The following is a 23,100-nucleotide window of genomic DNA, read 5'->3' on the forward strand; positions in this document are numbered from 1 at the left end:
TTCGCTGCCTTTGGTGGGAGGCCAGCGCTATTCTCCCACCTGAAAAGCCAAAATTAGTCAGTGTTCAACCCTCTGAATAGGCACAATGCCTCCAACAAGAGAGGTCCAACAGAGCTGGGGCCTCCCAGCTCATTTCCATCTCAATGGGGTGGGTGGCTTCTCACCCTGCCCTGTCCCCACGGGGCCACCACAGAGGTCCCCAGCGAGAGATGAGGTCCAAAGAGTCACGCTCCCGCTCTTCCCAGCAGAATAGAGGTTGCAGGCGAGGGCCACAGCCCCGCATTAAGGGGCAGAGAGATGTCGAAGAAAATGCTCACCAGCTTCATGCTTCACCAACCAAACCAAATCCACTGGCCTGGAGGGAAACCCAGTGCTTGCTGCTGGCGCTGCATACCCGACTCGGGGTTCCTGCGCCACGCCGGCCCCTTCCCACCCTGCTCCGGGCACCAGGTCTGTGCTGGGGGAAACGCAGATGGGATTAGAAGCACCAGAAACAGCCCCAAAGCTCCGGCAGCCCCTGACCTCTCAGCATCACTCCTCTGCCTTGCAGCCTGCTCTCCCGGCGCTGCTGAGCCACGGCCACCACTGCCTTCCACGGCCCCGCAACAAGGGGGACAGAACCGACGGTGTGCAGGCACTTGCTTTTTTAATTCCCAGCCTTATTTTCAGGGCGGCAGCCCCTGCCAGGGCATGGGATGATCTGCAGGGACCGGCTGCGATGGCAACGCTGCTGGGTTGGGCTGGCACAGACCTGCCAGCTCCTGAGCACGCCCCAACGGGCAGCACAAGCCAGCTCAGGGGGCTGGCGAGGGGTGTTCTGCCCTCAAACCGTGTTTTTGGGGCGATTACAGAAGCCGGGTTCGCACCCAGCAGCCCTTTTGAAGACACGGGGTGGTTGGAATCCGCCTCCACCCCTGAGCCTCCTCCAGCCTCTGCGACGTGCTGCTCCCCAGCAGTCAGCGTGCCCCGACACCGGCAAAGCCCGGCGGGGACGCTGCCTTACCCGCCGGCGGCTCCGCGGCAGCGGGCTGATGGATTGGGGTTAGGCGGTGTGCTGCCCGCGGGCGCCCGGCGAGACGTGCACCGTCAGCGCTTTCGGCGGGGAAGGCTGGAGCAGGGCTGGGAGCAGGGCTGGCTGTGGCTGCCGCTGCCTCCCCGGCTGGCCGGGCGCCAGGCTCCCAGCCCGCCTCACCTGCCGGCTTTGTGCAGAGCAGATGGGGGGGGAAGAAAAATAGGGTTATGGCTTGTGAGTCGAACAGCCTGGGGGCATGGCGGGAGCCCCCCCCCACACACACACCCCCCCCTCCTCTCCCTCCCTGAGCCTGCGCAAGCACGCCGGAGCATCCCCCCGAGAGCCAGGGGCTCGGCAACGCTCGGCCCCGTCCGTGCCACACGAGGCCAAATCCCAGCCGCGTCCCCCCCCAGGAATCACTCGAGGACGGGGCTGGCAGCTGCCCGCAGCCCCGCTGCCCCGGCCCGGCCCCGAGGCCAGCGGGTTCACGAAGAATTTCTAATTGTTTCCTCCCACAATGAGACATCCTGTTCCGAGCCGGGCGGCTCAACAAAGCCCGACGCTGGCGAGCGGGGCCTCTTCCCGCTGGGTAGGAGCGGGGCGACGCCGAGCGCTCCCCACCATCAGCGGGGGGACGGGGAAGACCCCGCTGCCCCCTCCCACCCACCCCATCCACTCAACACGCCAGCTCTCCAGCCTGCACCTTGATTAAAACAGCTTAACGACTCCGGCGAGAGCTCTCGAGGGGGCGGGGAACCGCCGAGAGGTATTTGATGGATTCGCTTTGGCAACCGCCGGCTACCTTGTCATGCCAATAAAATTATTGCCACTGACTGGGGAGCAGCGCGGACGCATGCTCCGAGGAGCGGATCTGCCTCCCGGGGCTGGGCGCAGGCGCCCACGGGGCCCACACGCGCGTGGGGAGGGGGCGAGGGGTCCCCAGGGGATGGGGTGGGACGGGGACGGAGCGGGAGAGGGCAGAGGGAAGAGGCAGGAGGAACAAAAAGGCCCTTGTGCCGGGCGGCCAGCTGCGGAGAGGCAGCCACGCCGGCAGGAGAGGATTTCCAGGGGCTGCGATGGGGTTGATGATGGGGGAGTCCTCAGGGGTCACCGGCTGATACCGCTGGGGCCAGGGCAGGCTTCATGCCCCAAATCCACCCCCTCCACCCCCCCCACCCCAAAAAAAAGCCCGTTGAGGCGCAGGCAGTCATCAGGGTAGCCGGCAGCAGGGTCACGAGGGGGGCCGAGCCCTCCCGCGTGCGCCGGGAGCGGATTTCACGCACCGAGACACAAAGGGCCCCTTTTCATCCGGAGCCGCTCACCCTGCGCACGCAGCAGAGGACGGCGCGAAAGGACCCGCGGGGATGGGCAGAGCCGGCAGGGAGCCTGACGGCTTCTCCTTCCAGCTCACGTGGACCACAACAAGGTCACACATCGTACCCAGGAGGCCGACAGACACATGGGGGCTTTTGTGATGGGAAGAGAGCCTGCAGGCAACAGGGAAATTCCCAAAAAGCCCCCGGTCAGCCGTTCCCCCTCCCCATAGCACCTACTTTCGGGTCACACTGCCCAGACACACCAAAGGCTGTGAACGCACCAAAGCATCCTTCTCCAAAGCTTTAAGAGAACCCTACTGAAAGGGGGTGCCTCCAGAAGCTGCCAGCTCTGGTCCTCTGAAGCACCCCCATCTCCGTGCCGTCAGCAAGACAGGGGGCTGCAGGGGAGCCCCTCGACTCTCTCCAGGAGAGCAGCACTGTGTCCTGTTGTGTAGGGATGGGGATGACCCACTTAGCATGAAGAGTTTATTTGCTGTTGTTATTAAAGTGGAGAAGCCAAAGCAGCCAGACACGGGGCCAGTTCAGCTGTGCTTTCCGTGGGAGAGAATAAACAAGCTGCGGCAAGCGTGAGCCCTGCGGGGAGCAGATTCCCCACAGAGACACATCGCCATGCGTTCACACCCAAGGCCAGCCTGTCCCCAGACAGGGAAGCGAGCTGCAGGGATTACTGTGGCGACTGGGCAGCCAGATAATCTCCAAAAAATGAGACCTCAGCTGGCTGCGAGGGACGCGCGGTCCGATGCTATGCTGGCTGGGATGCACCGGCTGCACCGTCCCACGACCATGCCCGCCTCAGGGATCTCCAGCACCTGGATCCCAGATGGGGCTGGGTATCTCCTGCAGGGCTGAGGCAGGGGGAACAGCCCGAAGCCTCCTTGCTTGGAAGCAGCCGGGAGACGGCAGCGGGCAGGGAGTCACCAGCTGCTTCGAGGAAGGAGCTCAGCTCACCTCCCCCCAAAATAACCAGGCGGCACCCAAAACTGGGTCAGCCCACAAGGGCCACACCGGGGCTCAGTGGAGCCCTAAGGCGGTGCCTTGTTTGCATAACGAGGAGCAGATGGCAAGCTAACAAGGGCAGCCATCTCTGTGCTGCATCTCCCAGGATGCCCCAACTGCCCCAGCTCCGAGCCGCCAGCCCAGCACAGGGCAGTTACTGGGAGGGGGCTGCACCATCAGCACACCCCCTCCAGCATCGTCCTTCCTCCCTCTCTCCATACAACACTTCAAGCACAGCCAAAATCGCGTCCTTGGCACACACACGTTGGGAGGTGACCACGGGCGCAGTGTGAAACGTGCCTTTCCAGCACGTGACTGAGCATTCCCACTGCAATTACACACGCAGCTTTCTGTCCACCCAAAAAATAGGAAAGACAACCTGGGAAAACGACAACCGCGCAACGAACAGATCGTCAGGCGAGGGCGGGTGGTTCCCAGGAAAACCCCAAGCCCTAGGAAGCAAGCCTCACTTCCCCTGCACAAACCTCCCCTGGACATTCCCACTGCAGCGTGCTCGCGGCTCACGTCCCCATGTCACTTCCCCATCCGCAGCACCCTCAGACCACAGGGTGCAAGGCCGGGTCCCGACTCGCCCCCGGGAGGGCGGGGGAAGCGGCCAGCTTCTCCGTCAGCGGCAGAAGTCATCCCCGCATCGCTCACCCGGGCAGCCCCGATCCCATGACTGCTGGCACGCAGGGCAGCGAGCACGAGGGGCCAAGGGCTTTCCAAGCCCGGCCTCTCCGCATAACTCGGGCCCAGCCAAAGATAACTGCCTGCCCGGCAACCCGGCGGGGCCGAGCAGAGCGGGCGGCCGCAGGCTTCGCTGCTGCGACCCGCTCAGCATCCCAGGGGTCCTGTACCTCCACCCCGCTCAGCGCCTCCCCATCCCAGCCTGCAGCCCCCGTCCCACAGCCGGTTTTGCAAATCTGACATCGCTTGCAACATCCTTCCAAGCGCCCCCGAAATTCGGGTCTCGCTGCAGCTGTGGCGGCAGCAGGTGCTGCCCAGCACCCCAGCCCCGCAGCGGCAACTGTTGGCGGCAGGGCTGGGGAGAGGCTGCAGGGCAGCCGGAGGCTCGCGTGGCTTTTTGGGGGGGACAAAGGCAGGCTCTGTCCGCACGCAACAGCCTGGACAAATGCTGGGCATGGGAGCTGCCATCCAAGGAAAACCCAGACGCGGCAGTGACTCTGCCCTGACCTTACCCCGGCCCATATGGTGCGATCGGTGCCCCCTCCGCAGAGCAGCATCCATTACAGGGCTCCTGGGGACGGGGAGGGGAGCACCCAGCTGTCGGTGCAGCCCTCCCTCCCTGAAGGAGGTGCCGGGGGTGCTGGCAAGGGCAGGGGGGAGCAGCAGAAGGGCAGAGAAGCCACCGGGCTGCGCCAAGCCAAATGCAGGCGCTTGCCAAGGGGATGGGGGAAAAACGCTGACAGCTTGAAAGCAGAGGGATTGCGACTGCTGCTAAGGGATGTACACCTCCTGCCCCTCTGCCACCTCTCCCACACTCTGCTGTACCCCCGCCGGCATCCCGTCCCCTGGCCGGGGACAAGCCAGCCCCGTTCGGGGACAGGACGGCAGCCCCCCATGCGGGGGGAGCCCCCCGCTCCCCTCGGCCCCGCCGGCAGCCAGGCGGCAGGATCAGGTAGCTGCTGAGGCAGCGCTTTGCCGGGCCGGCCAGGCAGGGGCTGCCGCAGAAAGGCTGGGCTGCCCACCCCAAGGTCACAGCAGGGGACGAGGAGGGGACCCGGCAGCGCTGGGCTCGAGCCTGCAGAGCGCTCCCACGCTGCCATCGGAGAGCTGGGCGGCCCCAGGGGTTTTGGGAGCTCCAGGCAGGACGAGCCTACAAAACCTTCCCAGCATCCCAGCGCTGGGACAGGACCGAGACCCACCTCTTCGTTCCCCATGGAGCTCCCGCTCAGTGTCCTCGTGCCCTGTGCCAGACCAGCTCTTTGGGGAACCAAGTTGAGAAACTAGCAAAAAGAAAACTGGGGAAAGGCCTGCAGGGGAGGAGGATGCTCAAACCACACCTGGGCTCCAAGTCCTGGCCTCAGCCACGACTTTGGAGCACGCAGCCTTCACCCTGGCCAAGCACCCACTGTAGATCACCGCTTGCAAGTGTCTCTGAAGGTGCAAAGATCAGAGAAAAACTGAAAAAAGGAAGGAGAAGAAAAAACAAATGTTCCAGCAACTGCCAGCCCCTTTAGATAAATAAGGAACTAGAGGTGTAACACTGTCGCAGCGGCTTTGTGAACCCTCCTCCCACGCCCTCCTTCCTTCCCACCCCCATTTCAAACCTCCCATCTGGAGCCCAGCGGCAGAAGCCGCCAGCAACGCGACACCGTTCCCTCCGGATCCCTCATCGATCCGGAAGCAGGACGAGCTGCACCGTCAGCTCCCCGCAGCCCCGCTCAGCCCTGGCGCCGCCATGCCCATCCCCAAGGACTGCAGAAAGCCATGCAGATGATGTGGGGCTGGAGAGGACCACCAGCATCCTGCCCCCCACCCCAACACATGCTGCCCACGTCCCCCCTGCTAGCAGGCAGGGCTGCAGGCAGGTCAGGGGGCCAGAGGCAACACGGGCAGGGCGAGCACAACCCACGGGGACTATCACCCACAACAGCACCCTGCTCCTGACTCCTGCGAGGGAAGCCACCCTGCCTTCTCTGGCACAGATCACGAGAAGCAACAAAAATGCAGGGTGCTGTGCCCAGGACGGGGTGCTGGAGCACCTCACCAGGCACAGAGCAACGGGCCAGGGCCCCCTGCCAAGCCCTGGTCCTCCTGCCCCTGGCAAGGACGGCACCAGGACCTTTGCACTGCCTTTCCCTGGCTGAGGATGCAGTTAATGCAAGCTGTGTTTATACAGGGCATGTACAGCTGTAATTACAGGCACGACGTTACGATAACAGGAAATCCGTGCCCTGTGGAGATGCAGGCAGAGAAAGGCACACACGGAGCTACTTGCTAATTGCCACCAACAAGCAGCCTTTTGTGCCGTGGCGGGGCACAGGAAGAGAAGTATCCCCCATGACGAGCTGGAGCCACCAGCACCCACCTCTGCCCACCCTGCCCAGGTCAATGGCAAAGCCATACAGACCCGGACAGACAGAGCCCACCCTGTGGCAGCTACAGGGCAAACCCGCCCGCCCTGAGAGACAACGAGACAGGCTCCGATCCACCAGCGGCCGGGACAAATTCCCCAGGTTATCACCCTTCCAAAAGACAGAGATTTTGTAAATCTAGTTGGCAGAGAGGAGAAAGGGGAAATTGCCCCTCACTGGCCCTTTGCACTTTACCCCCAATATATCAAGTCATGCTACGACGGAGGCACAGCCCCACCTGTACCCCCGAAGGGCCAGCGAGGCGAGCAGTCATCCCTCCCCACCGGCATCACTGAGGGCTCTCCTACCTTTTTGATCTTCCCGCTCCGCGTGCCCGCAAAGATGACAGTTTGTCCTCTGTAGTCATAGGCAGCCACCGAGGTCATTCCATCCTCCTTATCCACAAAGAGCGGGGTCCCCTCGATGGTGACAGTCCCGCCCAATGGCTGGTTAAAATCCTGACCACAGAAATTGTCGTCGATCTGCAGCGGCTGTCAGAAGAGAACAGAGGAGAGGTGAGGTTTTTGCCAATGCCCCACCATGCCGGACCTCCCGGCTGGCTGTCGGCTGTCTCCCACCTCCACCCCGCTGGCAGCCCCAACCCTCGCCCCTCCTGTCCCCCCCATTCCACACTCTCCATTAGGTCGGAGCAGGTTGCTGACCTCCCCGGCACAGAAAACATCATTGCCCCATCTCCGTATCCCCAGCTCCCCACCACTCTTTGCACGCCATGGGCCCAGCCGCCCCGGCTGCCCTCAGCCTCACCCCCTGCCCCAGCTCACCAGCCGAGGGAAGCTCATCACGCTGGGGTTTCCCCAGAATTCCCTACGTGCTGATTGGAAGCACTTGGGACACATCTGAGGCACATGGATGGGGCTGCCCATGTGCCTCTCAACAAGCTTTGCAGACCAGCACCCAGGCTCTTGGTCGTCTGCACCCTGCAGAGCAGCGCTTACACACCCAGCAGGAGCTGGCACAGCGTCCCTGCTGCTCCCATCTCAGACACGTGGGATGCCAGCACGAGCTTCCTCAGCAGCACACACACCTCTCCCTCCTCACCCCGGCGCCAGCTTCAAAAAGAAAACGACTTGGCAGCAAGGCAGGAGGAGCCGAATCCCGCGCCCCAGCCTTCCCCCAGAGACAAAACACTTCCCAGCCACGGCCGTGCCAAGACAAACGGGTCAGGGCTCCTGAAAGCGCCTCACTTCGCATAGCAGAGCCTCCAGCAAACACACTACCCACCTGCCAGCCCTGCTCCTCCACCCGCAGGAACGTCTTCGGGAAAGCCCCGCATTTTTTTCGTGCTGCCTTGCCCCAGACAAGGCGCCTGGCTCGGCCAGCTGCTCCCTCGGTTCAGCACTCGCCCGCGGGTCTGGGAGAAGCTTTTGCAAGCTCTGCCCGGGGAGAGAGGCAGAGGCAAGGCTGCACCTGCCCCTCTGTGCCCAGGGACCTCCGGCGAGGATGGTCACGCCTATGGGCAAGGCAAAGCCCAAGGGATGTCGCCTGTGAAAGCCGGGTTGCAGGCAGGGGAGTGGGACCAGGACCAGCTCCACAGCGCTCGCCCCCTCCGTCCAGCATCCTCGCTGCGTCACCCTGACCTGCTGAGCAGAGTGACAGCCCCTGGCCACAGGTACCTGGCCGGGGGGGCACAGGGGCTTCCCAGAGGTCCCACGCCATACAATGGCCTCACACAGTTGCACAGCACCAGCAAAATCTCCCCCCAGCACCCCCCGGTCTGTCCCAGGCAGCAAGAGGCTCCGGCCAAAACCCCGCGGGCAGCAGCGAGCCTGGGAGCGGGAGGCTGGGGCAGCAAGGCAGGCAGGGCTGATGGGGAGGCAGCCTGCTGCGGCCAGGGGATTCTTCCACTTCACAGGGCTCCTTATGTAACCCTGAATTTAAAGGGGAGAGAGGATTTTTGGCAAGCAGCAGCCTCCAAATGCGTGCCAGTCCCCAAGGGGGTTTAAATCCATACAGCGTGTGCACGGAGCATATGGGAAAGCGCCGAGCTCCCGAGCTCCACGTACAGAAGTGCAGCACACAGCTCTGCGACCCCCACTCATCGCTGCCTGGGAAGCGAGGGTCAGCCCCGACCGACCCCCACCAGCAACCCACAGTCACCCACAGGGAGGAGGGAAAACAAGGTGGTTTTCCACGCCCGGGCATGATGCACTCTCAGCCACAACAGTTTCAGCCTCCCGCAGCCATGGCGAGGCTGCTGGACCTCCTCGTCGTGCCACCACACCGACTCCAAGGCCAGCGGTCCCACTCCCGGCTGGAGTGGGGACCCAGCACCATGCCAGCCTTCCAGCGGGGAAGGACCGGGAACGATGCCAGCCGGCCACGTTCGGCCTCAGGATGTTGGGCTGCTTCCTCAGTTACTTTAACTTCTGTTTTTGCTGAATGCACAGCCGAAGGCTGACTCCCTTCCCCGCCTGACCTTTGCTCACCCTTCCCTAAGCAGAGGGAACTCCTACAGCCAGGCGTGAGAGATGCAGGGATCCCCAAAACAGGAACGTGGGACACCATGCAACCAGAGCAAAAAGGGGGAAGAGGAATTAGGACCTCTGCACCCACCCTCTGACTCCCAGCCTCGCAAGCACCCTCTCCTATCCATCAGGCAGCACACGCGCCCCGCATCCCCCTCCGCATCACCAGGCTAGACGTTTTAAAGATCCCAGAAAATTATCTTCCCAGCCACGGAGCGAGACGGGAGCGATGCTCAGCCCACACGCAGCTCCCATCCCATACCTGGGATCCCTCAGGCGCTTTCCTGGGAAAAAAAGCACTCTCTGGCCCCGGTGAAGCACCCCAGCACCTTCCACCCGGCCGCCAGCACCAGCAGAGGGGTTCAGGGCGATGTCATGAAGGTATTTAAGCCCCAGCAGTCCCTCTGGGTGCAGTCTCTGCTCTCCCCGCACTCAACCTGCTGCCTCCCCAAGCCCTGGGCTGCTGAATATGCAAGAGGAGAGATGTTTACGGTGTTTACTCTTCTCTGCTTTGTCTCAACAAACTCTCTGGGAAACGACAAATACAGCTGCGCTCCGGGACCGCGAGGAGCACCCACCGCTGCCGCCGCGATGCCGACACCACCTCGATAAATAATTATGCCGACAATTAGCTCATTAACAGCAAACTGCCTCGTTAGGGAAGCGCAGGCAGGCAGCACGGCGAGGTCGGGCCAAGGGCAGTGGTGCGGGGGTGACGGCACCGACCACCTCCATGGCGGATGCGGGCGGCGGGGAGAGGCGAGGCGGAGGGACGGAGGGACAGAAGGATGGAAGGACAGAGGGACAGCTGTCCCCTGGCCGGTGCCAGCAGGGACCGACACGCACCACAGCACGCGAGGGCCAGTGACCTTGCAGCGTTTCAGCTTGCAGACGCTGGGATCTGCAGGAGGCATCGAGCTCTGCCCGCTCTCCCATTTGCACGAGTGTTTGCAGGAACCATGGACTCACCCCATTGCAAGGGGTGGGGGGTTTGTTTGGGGGAGTTCGGGGTATTTTTTATTTATAATGACTTTTTTCCTTTATTTTTACTTCCTTGCTTTCCTTTGGCATCCCTCTCAGCTGCCCCTGGCCCCCAGACGCCCCAGGCCCCCACCTCCATGGCGCTGCAGCCTTCTCCTCTCTCCCAGCACCAACCCACCTCCCCAAAACAGGGCCAGGAAACTCGGTTTTCCCGGGGTAGCGGCCTGCCGGAGGGGGGAAAGCGGGCCGCAGCACCGAGCGAGCAGCAGCGGGCCGTCTCCATGATGTGCCTTGTCTCATTGCCTCCCTTCAAGCCCACTTACGAAGGCAATGAGGGAGCAGACAGCACAGGCAAAGCTCGCGCCACTCAGCATTATTAATTAAGCCAATACTTCCCCAGTTAACACCATCATAGGCACACCCCATCCCCCTGTGCCCCCCAGAGATGGCAATGGAGGATGCAAGGGGCATGAAGAGCAGGGAGGAGGTTGCAGGAGGCAGGTACCAAGCCCTAGGCTGGCAATGCCAGGTTTTCTCCGTGTTAATCGCTGCCCAGGAATCATCCCAGCACAGTACAGTTTGTTAACATCTGCATTTCCCTGGCTGCCCCTGCGAAGGATTTGGCTTATCCTGGCCCAGTTTGGGCCAGTTTGTCCCCAGCCATCACCCTGTGCCAGCAGGCTGGGCAGGGAGCCCACCAAGGACTCAAATCTCATTTTCTCCCTTGGGCAGCGCTGCTGCCCATGTCCTGCCGGCTCCAGGCACTGGCTCTGCCTGTGCTGCCAGCCCAGGGGTCAAGGACTCCAGGAACCCCGAATCGCTCCCTGCTGCAACATCCCCACTCCAGTTCCATCTTACTGCCCTCTCCCAGCCCTGCTACATCAGACCCTCGTCCCCCAAAACTGGGGGTGGGCGTGCTGGGGAGATGCACAGAGCACTCCTGGCCACGGGCACGCAGACCTCGGCCCCTGCGTTGCACAGGGACAGCAAAGAGCCGGGCTACAGCACATCAAACCCCTCTTCAGTGAAACACTGTGAGCAGCAAAACCTCTGGACGGGCTCAGGAGTGATTTGGGCAGTGAGGCTGGTGCAAGAGACAGGACCAGACAGACCAGCAAAGTGCCTTGGCTGCACACGTGAGCCCATGCACGGGTCTGAGCACACCAGCACAGGGGGTGTTGCTCCTCTTCCCACTGCCAGATCGCTGCATCCCAGAAGGGGAGAGAGAGAAGCAGGAGACAGGAATTTGCTCCACTCGCCAGCACTGGGGAGGAACCGCTAACATCTCCCGAGCTGGCTGCCAGAAGCCTGGCAGCCTCTCCTGGCTCCGGCTCCAGAGAATCGGAGCTGCCCTGCAGCGCCCGGGGATGAGCATCCCTGGCCCGCGCTGCTCCAGGCCTGGGAGCGGGGCACCGGCAGACCCTCCTCCAGCGTGGACCAGCCTCAGCCCCTCGCTGCCTCGAAGGAAGGGAGAAAGAGGGCTACTGGGATATTCTCCATATGGATGGGGTGTAAATCCCAAGCAACTACTGACTCGAGCAACTGCATTCTGCCTCCTTAAAAACACAAAAAAACAGCATGCCTTTTCTTTTCTGGCCAGCCCCCACCACGGAGAGATCCGTCACTGCCACGACCCACCCCAGAGGCGGCTGCATTTCATTAGGGGCACAGAGACGCCTGCCAGAAAGGGGTTACATGCTCCGCGGGGTCTGGTCTGGCTTGTGCTTAGCACAGCGAGGAGCTGAGAGATTGACTCATGATCCAGTCATGTCTCTCCCCGCCCTGCTTGGCAGCTGGAGCAGGACGGGGACAGAAAACACCACCTGGCTCCCCTGGGGAGAGCGGCACCCCCCAGCCCAGCCCATTCGACAGCAGGAGCCACCCCCCATCGTGACAGGCATTCGTCCACCCGGCAAGTCTGCAGGACCCAAAGAGCACTTTGAGATCCACCTACTCGCCCGGGCTGGCCACCAGGCAGCAACCCCAGGACCCTCCTAGCATGAAACCGCCCCAAATGCAGGGGGGCAGAGCCCCCTCCCCAAACCCGGGGGGGCGAGCCGGGAGCGCAGGAGGCAGCAGCAAGCATCTCCTCCGCCGGAGCCAGCAGCTGCGCGACCCAACAGGCAGCAGTGTAACGATTTCATCATTCTCCAGCAAAATTAAATTAGTTCAAAGCCAAAATCTGATTTGCGAGCCCAGCGCTCTTGACAGCAAACCCTTTACTTTGTCAGGCAGCTGTTAGCTGTCTCCTCCGGAGCTGCGGGGAGGACGGTGGGAGGGAAGGCAGGGCTGCTCCGCAGGGACCCCTGCCCACCTGCCCGCCCCGCCAGGCACCCAAACCGCTGCTCAGGCAGGGCCGGGGGCTTAGCAACGGGTGCCGAACACCAGCAAGCAGGGCTGTGGGAGGTGGGTGGTAGTGGAAGCCCCAAGACCCCTGCTAGACCCTCAAATGCACACACCAGCACCCCAAAACCCCTCTCTGCCAGGTATCTGACCCTGCCTGGGGACTACCCAGCCCAGCTTGGTGATGCCCATCATAAGATCTCCCCATCACCCAGAGCCTCTCTGCTGGTTTATAACACCGCCTGGAAAAAAATCCAGCAATACCAATAGTTGGAAAACAAACCCAGAGCGCCAAGCACGAAGGTCCCCCACTCCCCACCGCTCACAAGCCCCACACAAGGCAGCTGAGCCACAAGCAGGAGCCAGACGTGAGCACCAGGCAGGAGGACACATCCCTGGTGACAGGGCAGAGCGCTCCCTCCATAGGGAACCACTGCCCTGGGACACCAACACTTGCCTCCAACACCTCCGGGTGACAATCTGCACAGGCCACGCTCAAAACCCACCTCATTCACAGCACCTTGTGCCCTCTGCCCTCCTCTCCAGCACCCCATGGAGAGGATGTGGTCTCTCCACGCTGAGCACGACCATCTTCTACCAGGACCACCTACCTCCCTGCCCCTCTCCAACAGCTCTGCAATCCCTGTTCCCCACATCCTGCTGCCCCCAACACCTTCCGCTTGGCCACCACCAAGCCTCAGGTGACACAACACTCTCAAAATCACACGTGCCACCTGTGAGGGACTCCCCAGTGGAGCTGCAGCAGATGCCCTGGAGACCATGCATCCTGCCCTCCCAGCCCAGCTCACCAACACTCCCCAGATCCACAGGGCAGAGGAACCAGAAGCAGGCACTTCCATCAGCATGGGGCCTCTCGCTTGTGGTTCTCCGCAGGCACCGATGCAGCCCAAACCCAGATGGCCACTCCGCAATGAAGCCGCAATCTCCGCAAGGAATGCTACCAAGCAAGCCCAGCACCCAGCCCTAACGGCACCAGTCCTCCCACCAAGAAACACGGCTCAGGTCCGGTCACCAGCAAGGGCTCGGCCAGAGAGCACCGCCAGGAGCCAGAAACAGCCTGCCTTGGGTAGAGACAAGCAGGAACTTACCGAGTTGATGCAGCCCAGCTCCTTATTCAAGAGCCAGGGCAGCGAGAGTTTCCCTTCCCCTCTGTAGCACGACTGGATACGCTCCTTGATCTTATCTTTGATCTTCTTCAACGTGAAGAGGCAGAGCACAGACTCCTTGGGAGGCTTAACCCTGTTTTTCTGGCCCTGGGAGAAGATGGTGAAGAGGATATCCTCCCGCTCCGAGATGCCCAGGTACTTGGCCAAAGCCTTGCCAGGCTTGGTCAGGTAGGCGTCCTGGATCAGGCGGTACTCGATGCCGTCCTGCACACAGCCAATGGGGAACTCCACGTAGGAGTAGAACTTGGGGTCGTCCACGCAGAGGCGGACGATCTTGGAGGTGAAAAACTGCTCCCCGGTGGAGTCGGGTGAGGTGAGCTGGGTGTCCAGCTGCAGGGTCAGGTAGTAAACAAACTGCTCGCTGCTGAAGCTGTAGATGTAGTAGATGTCAAAGGTGGGAAACTTGGAGAGTGTATCCGAGGGAATCTTGAGTTGGGAGGAGACAAACTCGTCCTGGTAGACAAAGCCAAACATCTCCGCGTTCTCCTCATTGGCCATAAGCTTGCGGCTGGAGAGTGTGGGGAAGTACTCTGACTTCCCGTCAATGGGCGTCCCAATGAAGAGCTTGTTCTGCCCGTTCAGCACCTCGATGATGACCCCAGACATGGTGCCCGACTCGTTGACGCTGGAGAGGTAGTGCTCCTTGCGGTGGTGGGGCTCACCCAACTTAAAGAGATCATCCAGCCGCAGGAACTGGCAAATACCCTGGGAGGCACTGCCGCAGGCGATCAGCCGGTTCCCCGAGTAGTCCACCAGCAGCAGTTTGTTCACGTTGTTGGTGGTGACCAGCCCGTGAGGGCAGGACTGAACGCTGGGCGGAGGATAACACTTCTCATTGTCCTCCACGGGTCCTGTCACGTGGGTCCGCAGGAGCGTGAGGTTATTGGAGAGCTTGTAGATCCGATTGACAGCCCCCACATAGACCTCCCCAGTTTTGTTGTGGACCACCAAGTGCGTCAAGCTCCAGTCTGTAACTGGGAAAGTCCTAAAGGGAGACTTGGGGCTGCCTTCCGCCAGCGGTAGCCAGGTGCTCCCCAAGAGCAGCAAGGTCCAAATGTTGACGGACAAGTGGTGCTTGAGCCAAAGGAGCCACATTGCAGCAGCCTCGCATCCGGCCAAGGCCATGCCCAAATCCAGCCACAAAATAAATAGAAACAAACCCAAACTAAAGGGATGAGGGAGGGAGGGAGGGAGGGAGGAGGAGCTAACGGGACACAGTCTCCTCTGCTTCCACTGCGCACGGCGTTCAGGGCATCGTGGGCACGGCCAGTCCAGTCAGCCCTAGAGGGAGAAAGACAAGAAGAGCAGAGTTAGCGGGCTTTCCTGCACGGTACCAAGCCTATTCCACCCTACCCAGCAGAGACTTTGCTGCTTCACGCTCTTCTAGCAGGCAGCCTAACAAAACACACCCCACCAGCCCCTGCCGCGGAGGAAGACCCATCCTTGGTGTGGGGACAAAGGCAGCCTGTGAGACGCTCGGGACAACCCTGCCTGGCCACACACAGCATGTCCCAACCAAGGCGCTGCCATGTGCTTTGCCCCGCCATCTGAGCCTCGACCACCATCCGGCAGCCCCCTCCGAGGACCACCACCCTGCCCTCCCTTCCGCCACCTGAGCGTGCCTGCAGCCGCTGGCTGGGTGGGACCAGCACATCCCCGGCACCCAGCAGCCTGGCGACGCGCTCCAGCACACCTACCGCGTACAAACGCCTCGGCGGGGTGTAGCTGGCCCCAACCTGCTTTTAAGACCACCGGCAGCACCGAAGCATTAGCCGAGGACGGCTGCTAACAAACCACAAGAGAAGCCCCCCCGGCCTGCTGCCCCTGCCCTGCTCCACGGCAGCACTGGGAACGGATGCAAAAACCCAGTTTGCAGGAAGCACAGCCCCAGCCCCTCCACAGAGGAGGACCTCTTAAAGGAGCTGGGAGAGCCGAGAGCCCTGGCATGCTGCCTGCGTCCCTGCCACCTGCCCGCCTGACAAAGCCCAGGAGGGCCATGGGCAGGAGGAGTTGGGGGGCAGAAAGCGGGCACGCCAAGGAGAAGCACGTCCTTCTGGCATTTATATGCATTAAGAAACGCAGGGCCAGTCATCAGGCGGTTGGCTTGAGAGGCTCTGGAGGGACGAGGGGGCACACGCAGGGAGGATGGAGAGCTCTGCAGGCTGCTGTGCCACAGCTGGGGCTCGCCAGTATGGAGCAGCAAAAAGCCAGCCAAAACCCCACGCCAGCGTGACCTTTGCAGACGTGGTAGCGGGGAGGTGGCCGCAAGTAGCTGATGCAGACAGCTCTGCCCTCCGTGTCTGCTCAGCAGCCCTAGAGTTGCACCCCCCTCCCTGTCTTCTCCATCCCCCCCGCCCTGCCAGCACACGCCCCATCCCACCGACACCAAGGTCCACAGCCAGGACAGGAGCTCAGCGCTCAGGTCCCCCCCAGCCATGGCAGATAAGCTGCTCCAAAACCAGGGGGAGGAGGAGAGCCTCCCGCTCTTCATCGCCCAACTCTGACTCAGCCCGGGGTAACCCGCGGGAGGATCCCCACCGGGGAGTGGTGCGGGTAGGGAACGTGGCCCGCGGTGACTGCGCGGCTCTGCATCCCAGAGCGGGCAGAGTGCCATCAGCGGCCGGGCCATACGGTGCCCCAACATCCCACCTTGCATCCTTCCGTTCTGCTGCCCTCTGTGATCCTGCGATTCCCAAGCCAGGGAGCAGAAAAACCATGCAATCATCCTCTCCCTTCCCAGGGCGAGCCCAGCCCCGGCCACCCCCGCAGCTCTGCCAGCTCCGCTGGGCCTCCAGTGCTTCGGGCAAAGCCTCCACACCACCTCCAAGCCCTCTCTGCAGATGTGCCAGCTCCACCAGCTCTCCACTGCCCAAGCACCCACCACCCTGCTCCCTTCCCTCAACACATCCCCCTCCACAGCAATAGCCTCAAGGGAGGTTTGGGCGACTGAGTATGAGCAACTCTGAGACCAAAGCTAGGTTCCACAAAGCTCCATGGGTGTGGAGACAACCAACGCATGGAGCCACCAGCCCTGGACATTATCCTCCTGGTCCTAATCCTGGTCCTAATGCCCAGCATCCTCATTTTTATGAACTTGTCAGCAAGAGCACAACCACCAGCACCCCAGGTCAGGGCTGCTTAGCCCCAAACCACGCCGAGGCACAGGAGCAAGCGGCGCTGCCAGCACAAACCCGCCGGTTAGCTCCGAAAGACGCGAGCGCGGCGGCAGCAGGCAGCGCGGTTTCCTGCCGGGTTGCCGGAGGGAGGTTTCCCACCCCGAGAAACCAGCACGGCTCTCACCAAGCCACTGCGAACCATGGGGCTGAGCCCCTCCAGGAACAGCACAGCCGGCTCCCTCGCAAGGAGATCACCGTCGACACGGAACGGGGCACCAGCCACACGCCGCAGAACGAAGGAGCGGGGAAGGCAGAGGAGGGGAAAGTGGGAGCTGGGTGCAGCGCGGGGATGCCAGCCGGAGCACCGCCCTGCTGGGACGGGCGAGGGGACAGGGAGGTCACTTTCTGAGTGCGTTTCTATGATTCATCACTTCTACTTCAGGGAGCAGCAGAGCTGGAGGTCGGGCTGCTGCCACAAAGCAGGGCTAGAAAGCCCAACAGGAGATTCCCAAATTAATGTAGGGAACTGCTACTCAGGAGCTGGAATCAGAGCAAAGCGAGGCAGAGCTGGGGCGAGCAGAGAGATGACACTCTGCAGAGCTCCTCCGAGATTTCTGCTTCTAAATATACATTAGCAGCAACATCTCGTCCTAGTGCCCTGACACCAGTGGAGCTTTTGTCCAGCCCTGCTTAAAACCATTGCAGTGATTATTAAAAAAAAACACAGCAGGCAAGGTTAGCTTGTCTGCTTTCTTCAGGATTAAATGATCTGGGTACCCGAGGCTTGGACTGAACTACAGTGGGGTCCAACCCCACGGCGGTGGGGCAGCAGGCAGCCCTGCACCGCAGCACAGGCGCCCGCAGGGCCCCAGCTCCCTGCCCTCGGGAGCAGCCAGGGAGGAGCAGCGCGGGACCAAAGGGCATTTCCCTCCCGTCACGCTGCCTCCAACCCCCACGGAGAGGTGACAGCATGGCTAATGGCAGGGCAGCTCTGCTGCCGGCACGCGCTTTAAACCACACAGCACCCAAACCCCCGTGGGGCTGTGCCCCAGCAGCATCTCACCCCGGGCAGGACCCAGCCCAGGACCAAAGTAAGAGTGCTGCCAGGGAGCGAGACCCACACCGCCACCATGGTCCCAACGCGTGGAAAACCCCGAGCAGACATCCTGGAGCCAAGCCCAGCCCTGAAACACACTGCAATAAAATAACGCACCCCGGCCTGGAAGCACGTGTGCCAACCTGGAGAGCAGGACCAAAAATACACCCCGTTACGCTGCCCGGACAGCAAGCGATGCAGCACGGGGCATCCCGGAGAGCATCCCCACGCAGGGCGTGCTCACCCCGCAGTGGGGCCACACCGCAGGCTTCTGTTTGTTTTCCACGCACACACATACACACAGACACACAAACATATAGCAGGAAACCTGCCGTCAGAAACCACGCTGGCGAAGCAATCACGCAAGCGCCGAAGCCACCCCAGCCCCTTTCATCCCACGCCAGGAAGGATATTTGCTCATGGTTTCACCTCGAAAGCAGCCACGCTGAGACGGTCGCAGCTGCTGCATGACCTGGACAGGGCTGCCCGCCTCGCCACGGCCACCACTCACGCACCCCGACGTCAAAAGAGCCTTTCAGTAAAAAGCCAGCGGCTTGCCCCGCCAGCGCCCGCGTCCCACTTGCCCGCTGCCGAAGAGGTGGCAAGGGGCGGCAGCGCTCATCGCCCGAGGCTGCGGGTTTCCCAGTCCTGCAGCACAGCCAGGAAACCTGGGTTCGGGATGGGAGATCACGCTTTGGGAAAATAATCATCACTTTTGACAGCACAAAGCAGGAGTACTGGGATGGAAAAAAACTACCTTAAAAGGCAAAGACTGGACAGAGCATTCAGGACCAGCTCTCCACTCATCCCGGCAGCGAGTCCAGAGCACTGACGGATGCCGAGTCAGCACAGGCAGCGAGGCTACAACGCGGCAGCCCTTGCAGAAACAGCCGAAGCTGGGCTTTAAAACATGCTGACAAGCACCAAGGTGCACATCTGGCACCCACTGACCCATCTGCCACCCTGCTCCCACACCACCAAGACCCCAGCAGGCTCACATTCCCGCTGGCGCTCCCCACCACCCCGCACGCCCCAGGAGCAGCCCCGCAGGGGTCCCCGGTGGGTCCGCATCCCCAGGGCCAGGGAAAGCATCGTTTCTCTGGGAGGGAAACTGAGGGACGAAGCTGCAAACTGCCCCAAGGGCTTCATAGCCTCGCACTTCACAAGGGAGACTGGAAGAGTGAAGCGATGGGTTTGAAACTCCCCATAGAACCCACCCACAAAAGGGAAAATGGCATTTAGTGGGTCTTTACCTGCAGTCTCTCCAAGTCACTCGCTGCTCTCAGCAATAGCAAACAGTCTGAGAAGGAACCAGCTCCATTTTCAAACACCCGAGCTGCTAGGCTGCCAGTAATTAGCAAGGGGGAGCGAGGGGAGATTATCGGGGGAGGGAAAAGCCCGCAGGCCACAGGAGAGGCAGCCTCACCGTACAGCTCGTGTATTTTTAGGTTCGTCTGCCTGGGAAAAGCCTTGCCACAATGAGGAAAGGCTGGTGGTGGTACCGAGTTAGAGCTGCGCTGCACATGCAATCGTCCGCAACAGGGCTAAACTTTAACTCCTTCCTTCACTGCACGCAGTCGTTAACAGCTATTTGCCCAGGGTCTCTCCCTAGCAAGTTAAATCATGACAAATCTTATCTCAGACCACACCCTGATGAAATCAACGGCAAGCTCTGAAGCTGCCCGCTCCAATCTCCGTTTCTATGGCCCACACCAGGCACACCATTAGTACCTTCAGCCTCCTCCCAGGCTTCTGCCATCCTCCAGGCAAGGGCCGAGGACCCACTCCTGCCCTGTCACTGCAGTGCGCGTGGGCACAGCAGCTTCCACTCCTGCCCTGCAAGGATCTTCTGGGCAAGGAATTGATCCTCTTCTGTCCTGAGAAGCATGACAAAGGGAAGCAGCCATCTACTGCCGAAGGGCTTCAAGAAGCAGCTTGACCCTTGGCAAAAAGGGGCATAAAAGAGCAAGTAGCAAGGAAATTAAAATAGGATTTCTCAAGGGCGCAATCCCCCTTCCCCAGTCCTCCGCAAGAAGTCACGGCGCGCCAAGGAGAACAGCTCTGCAGCCACCACGTGCTCTCACCACCAAGACACTGCATACTGCCCTGCAGAGCCGTTCCCAGCGGGCTCACAGGCATTTCCAAGATGGAAACGCAGGTTTCCCCCAACCACAACGTCCCAAGGCAGAGGCATGCAAGGACAGTCTCAGCGGGTCCTGCCAGGACTGCCTGTCCCTACTACGGAAACCAGGCATGGACCAGGACCTTACATGTGTTCTCCAGATCCTTTCAGCTACACTAGAAGTGCAAGCTGATGGCTGTCCTTTGCATTATTCTCACAACTCACGCGGGTATCTATAGGGACCATACAAGAACTGCCAAGAGGCTTTCTACACGCAGCCCACGAGCTGGACGTGTACTTACCAGGAGGAGACTGCACCCTGTCCTTCCTTTGAACTCGTGCAGCCAAAGGAGCATTATAAAGACCTGGACCGACCGATGCCTGGGATGGAGACCAACACAAAGCCCACAGCTGACCATCCACACAGGACACAGGTTGATGCTTCCCCATCCTCCTTCAGGAAGTTGGTCCATCAACACACATGTAGCTAAACACCTCACCCCAAGCCCCTCTGTGCCTCTCGTCATGCTCCAGAGTGTGACCCAAGGCACCAAGACCCCAGTTATGGGACTGTGCCTTTCTACTGCCAAGACCCAGGCCAGCTCCAGGCTTCACACCCCAGACTGGTGTGAATTGTGCCACCTCAACCAGGACCAATCAACATTTTGTCCCTAGCTTCAGAGCAAAGAAGTCCAGACCAAATCCCCTGAAGTCCACCTTCCACCTTGGCTTTGGCCCATCGGCTCCAGACCTTCGTTCTCACACCCTTACATAAACGTCCCGAAAACCAGCTGTGCTGGCAGAGGTCACCTCAGTCCAGATGGACCTGCAGAGAACCAGAAGGTCACCCACAAGCCAGGTCTCCCAACAGCCAATAGAGAAGTCCAGCGAGAGGTCCTCTGGCCACCGGCATCCTTCCCTTGTCTGGTCTCACTCCCTATGGTGTAACACATTGCTCCTTGCCCCCGAACCCGCTGCTCCACTTCCTTCACTGGGCAAGGGCAGCCACGGGCACAAGCCAATGACCCTCCCCTCCCCAGATCAATGCACCTCTTCCAGCCCGGCCCTCCAGGGAGGGCTTTGCCCTCTCCGACGCGCACACACACCTCCCAACCACATCCACAAGGCCAGCGGGAGAGCCGTGCTTCCCCCAAATCCGAGTGAATCCAGGGAGCTCCCGCTCTGCGACGGTGCACTGGCACAGGAGGATTCCCGGGTGCTGGACCCCCTCTGCTCCCAGCAAAGGGAGGTCGCTCAGAGCTGGCTTAATCCTGGCCGAGCTGAAATTCCCGCGCTGACACCGGCACTCACGCCGTCACCTGGCGAGCTGAGCACAACTGCCGACAGAGTTAGGTTCCATTAAAACAGACCACAAAACTTCTCCAAAGGAGGATTCACCAGCTAAAGCCCATGCTGTGCCTGTCGTTCCTCGCTCCCAGACCTCCCGTCCTTCCCTCTTTCCCGTCCCAGCCACACTGCCTCGAGAGCTGCTGCTGGAACCAGCCCAGACCCGGCTCCGCTTGACCTGAGGAGGTCCCAGCTCAGCACTTGCCCAAGGTGGAGCAGACCCAGGAGCAGCAAGTCAGCCTGAGAGCTAGCGGAGCCTGGCTCGGCAGCGGGACGGGCAGCTTTGGGAAGAGCCCAGAAGCCTCCCCGCAACACCACCACCACGGCGGAAACTGCTCCGGGAGGCTAACGGGGAGCTTCACCCGCAGCACGACAGGCACAGGGCATTCGATAAAAACGGAGAGGCACGGTGTGCCCGGCGGCAGGGGCTGTGCCGCACTCCGCCCTCCTGCCGGCACGTCCCCACCCTGGCTGCCCACGGCACGGGGTCCTGCCCAGCCGACCTGGGCAGAGCAAGCACGGCACGAGGGGCCAGGACCCCGGCAAGCATCGGCTAACGGATCTCCCTATCTGCCACAGCACCGAGAGGATGCAGCCGCCTGCCTGCGCTGGGAGGGCTGTCCAAGCGCCTCTGCCGAAACCCCGCTTTCCGGTAGCGAAGGCGGCTGGACGGCAGCTCCAGCGAGCGCGGTGACCCCGCAGCGGGCCGGGGAGCCGTGCCAGGCACACCCGGCGAGCCCACAGGCAGCCTCCTCGGCGTCCCGGTGCGAGCTGGCGTGCACCCCGGCACCCGTGCATCCCTCCTCACCCCCACGCAGGCACCGGGCCGTGCAGAGCAGGACCTCTCTCTGTCCCGCGGGCACCACCGCCATGCCGGTAATGAGGAATAATGGCGGGTGCTGGTGGAAGCCCGGGCTGCCGGCGGCGTCACAGGCTCGGCGGCGGCTCTCCTTCGGAAGCGGCGCTGCCTTCCTGCCTTCCTCCTCCCCCATTTCTTCCCGATGACATCAGCCTGAAAAACAGGTTCTGGGCTTCGGAAGGGCTCGTCGGGCCGACTCGGGTCCCGCCGGAGAGGGGAGAGCCCCCCGTGACGCCAGGAAGGGTGCAGCCATCCAGGAGCCGGACCCCGAGATAAGCAGCAGCAGGCAGGGACCCTGCCCGCATGCCAGCACTTCGAGGAATAAAAAAACGCCGAGGAGGAGATGGGGGTGGAGAGAGTGCAACGCTACGGCGCTGGGGAATGGATTTTACATGTTTTACGGTTACAGAGGCCTCGGCAGCTGCAAGCTTGAGCTTGGGCTCACGCCCCGGCTCTGCCACCGCTCAGGTACGGGGCAGCCCGACTTACTCATCTCAAAAGCCAAAACCCAAGTCCAGCTCCTGGTCCCCTCCGGCTCCCAGAGACCGACAGCGAGTCCTCAGGCTGGCTGAAACAACAAGGCAGGGCTTAACACCGCGCAGCAAAGCCTTCCGAGGGCCACAGGGCTGGGCTTGGACCAGCGGGGAACACGATCCTGCGAAACATCCTGCCCACCGGCCAAGCTCGGGGATTATTTTTAAACACCTCCTAAAATATTTTTGGGTTTTCCTCTTCCCTTGTTGAAACTAACAGTCTGCACAGGAAAAGCGAAGCAGCCGCCTGTACCCAGAGCACGGCCGCACGCACAAAGCAAACAACTTCTTGCGATTGTAATTACCTGCGATGTTATCGGCGGCTCTGACGGGGTCGGCATTCGCCGAAGGAAATGCGGTTTTCACATGGTGTCATTGGAAAGGGGAGACCGTTCTTCCCCCCCACCCTGCCCGAGGGGTCGGCCACCAGCAGCACCCACTCGCGCCGACGCGGCATTAACACAGCCCCCGGCCTCGGGGCTCCGTCACGCAGGGAATTTCTTCCCCCAGCGCAGGCACCAGCGGGGAATCTGCCTCTCCTCACGCCAGGGATTTACTTTCTGCAGGAGCCTGAATATTCTGAC

The 23,100-nt window shown here is 61.5% G+C and overlaps 1 protein-coding gene across 4 annotated transcripts in view; it reads right to left on the reverse strand.

Annotated features, from left to right (window-relative positions):
- The window catches only part of PLXNA1 (plexin A1), a 122,810-nt gene that overhangs the window by 94,465 nt on the left and 5,245 nt on the right, over positions 1-23,100 (reverse strand). For 3 of the 4 annotated variants that reach the window (XM_075432387.1, XM_075432384.1, XM_075432385.1), the window contains exons 2-3: positions 13,366-14,724; positions 6,755-6,937 (exon numbers count right to left, since the gene is read on the reverse strand). In XM_075432387.1, coding sequence (XP_075288502.1) covers positions 6,755-6,937; positions 13,366-14,568 — 1,386 coding nt within the window. In that variant the 5' untranslated portion in view covers positions 14,569-14,724. Of the gene's footprint in view, positions 1-6,754; positions 6,938-13,365; positions 14,725-21,932; positions 22,026-23,100 lie in introns of those variants that run through there. The other variant, XM_075432386.1, reaches the window with a different exon arrangement.

Source organism: Opisthocomus hoazin, chromosome 11, assembly GCF_030867145.1.
Source record: "Opisthocomus hoazin isolate bOpiHoa1 chromosome 11, bOpiHoa1.hap1, whole genome shotgun sequence".
NCBI classification, from domain to species: Eukaryota; Metazoa; Chordata; class Aves; order Opisthocomiformes; family Opisthocomidae; genus Opisthocomus; species Opisthocomus hoazin.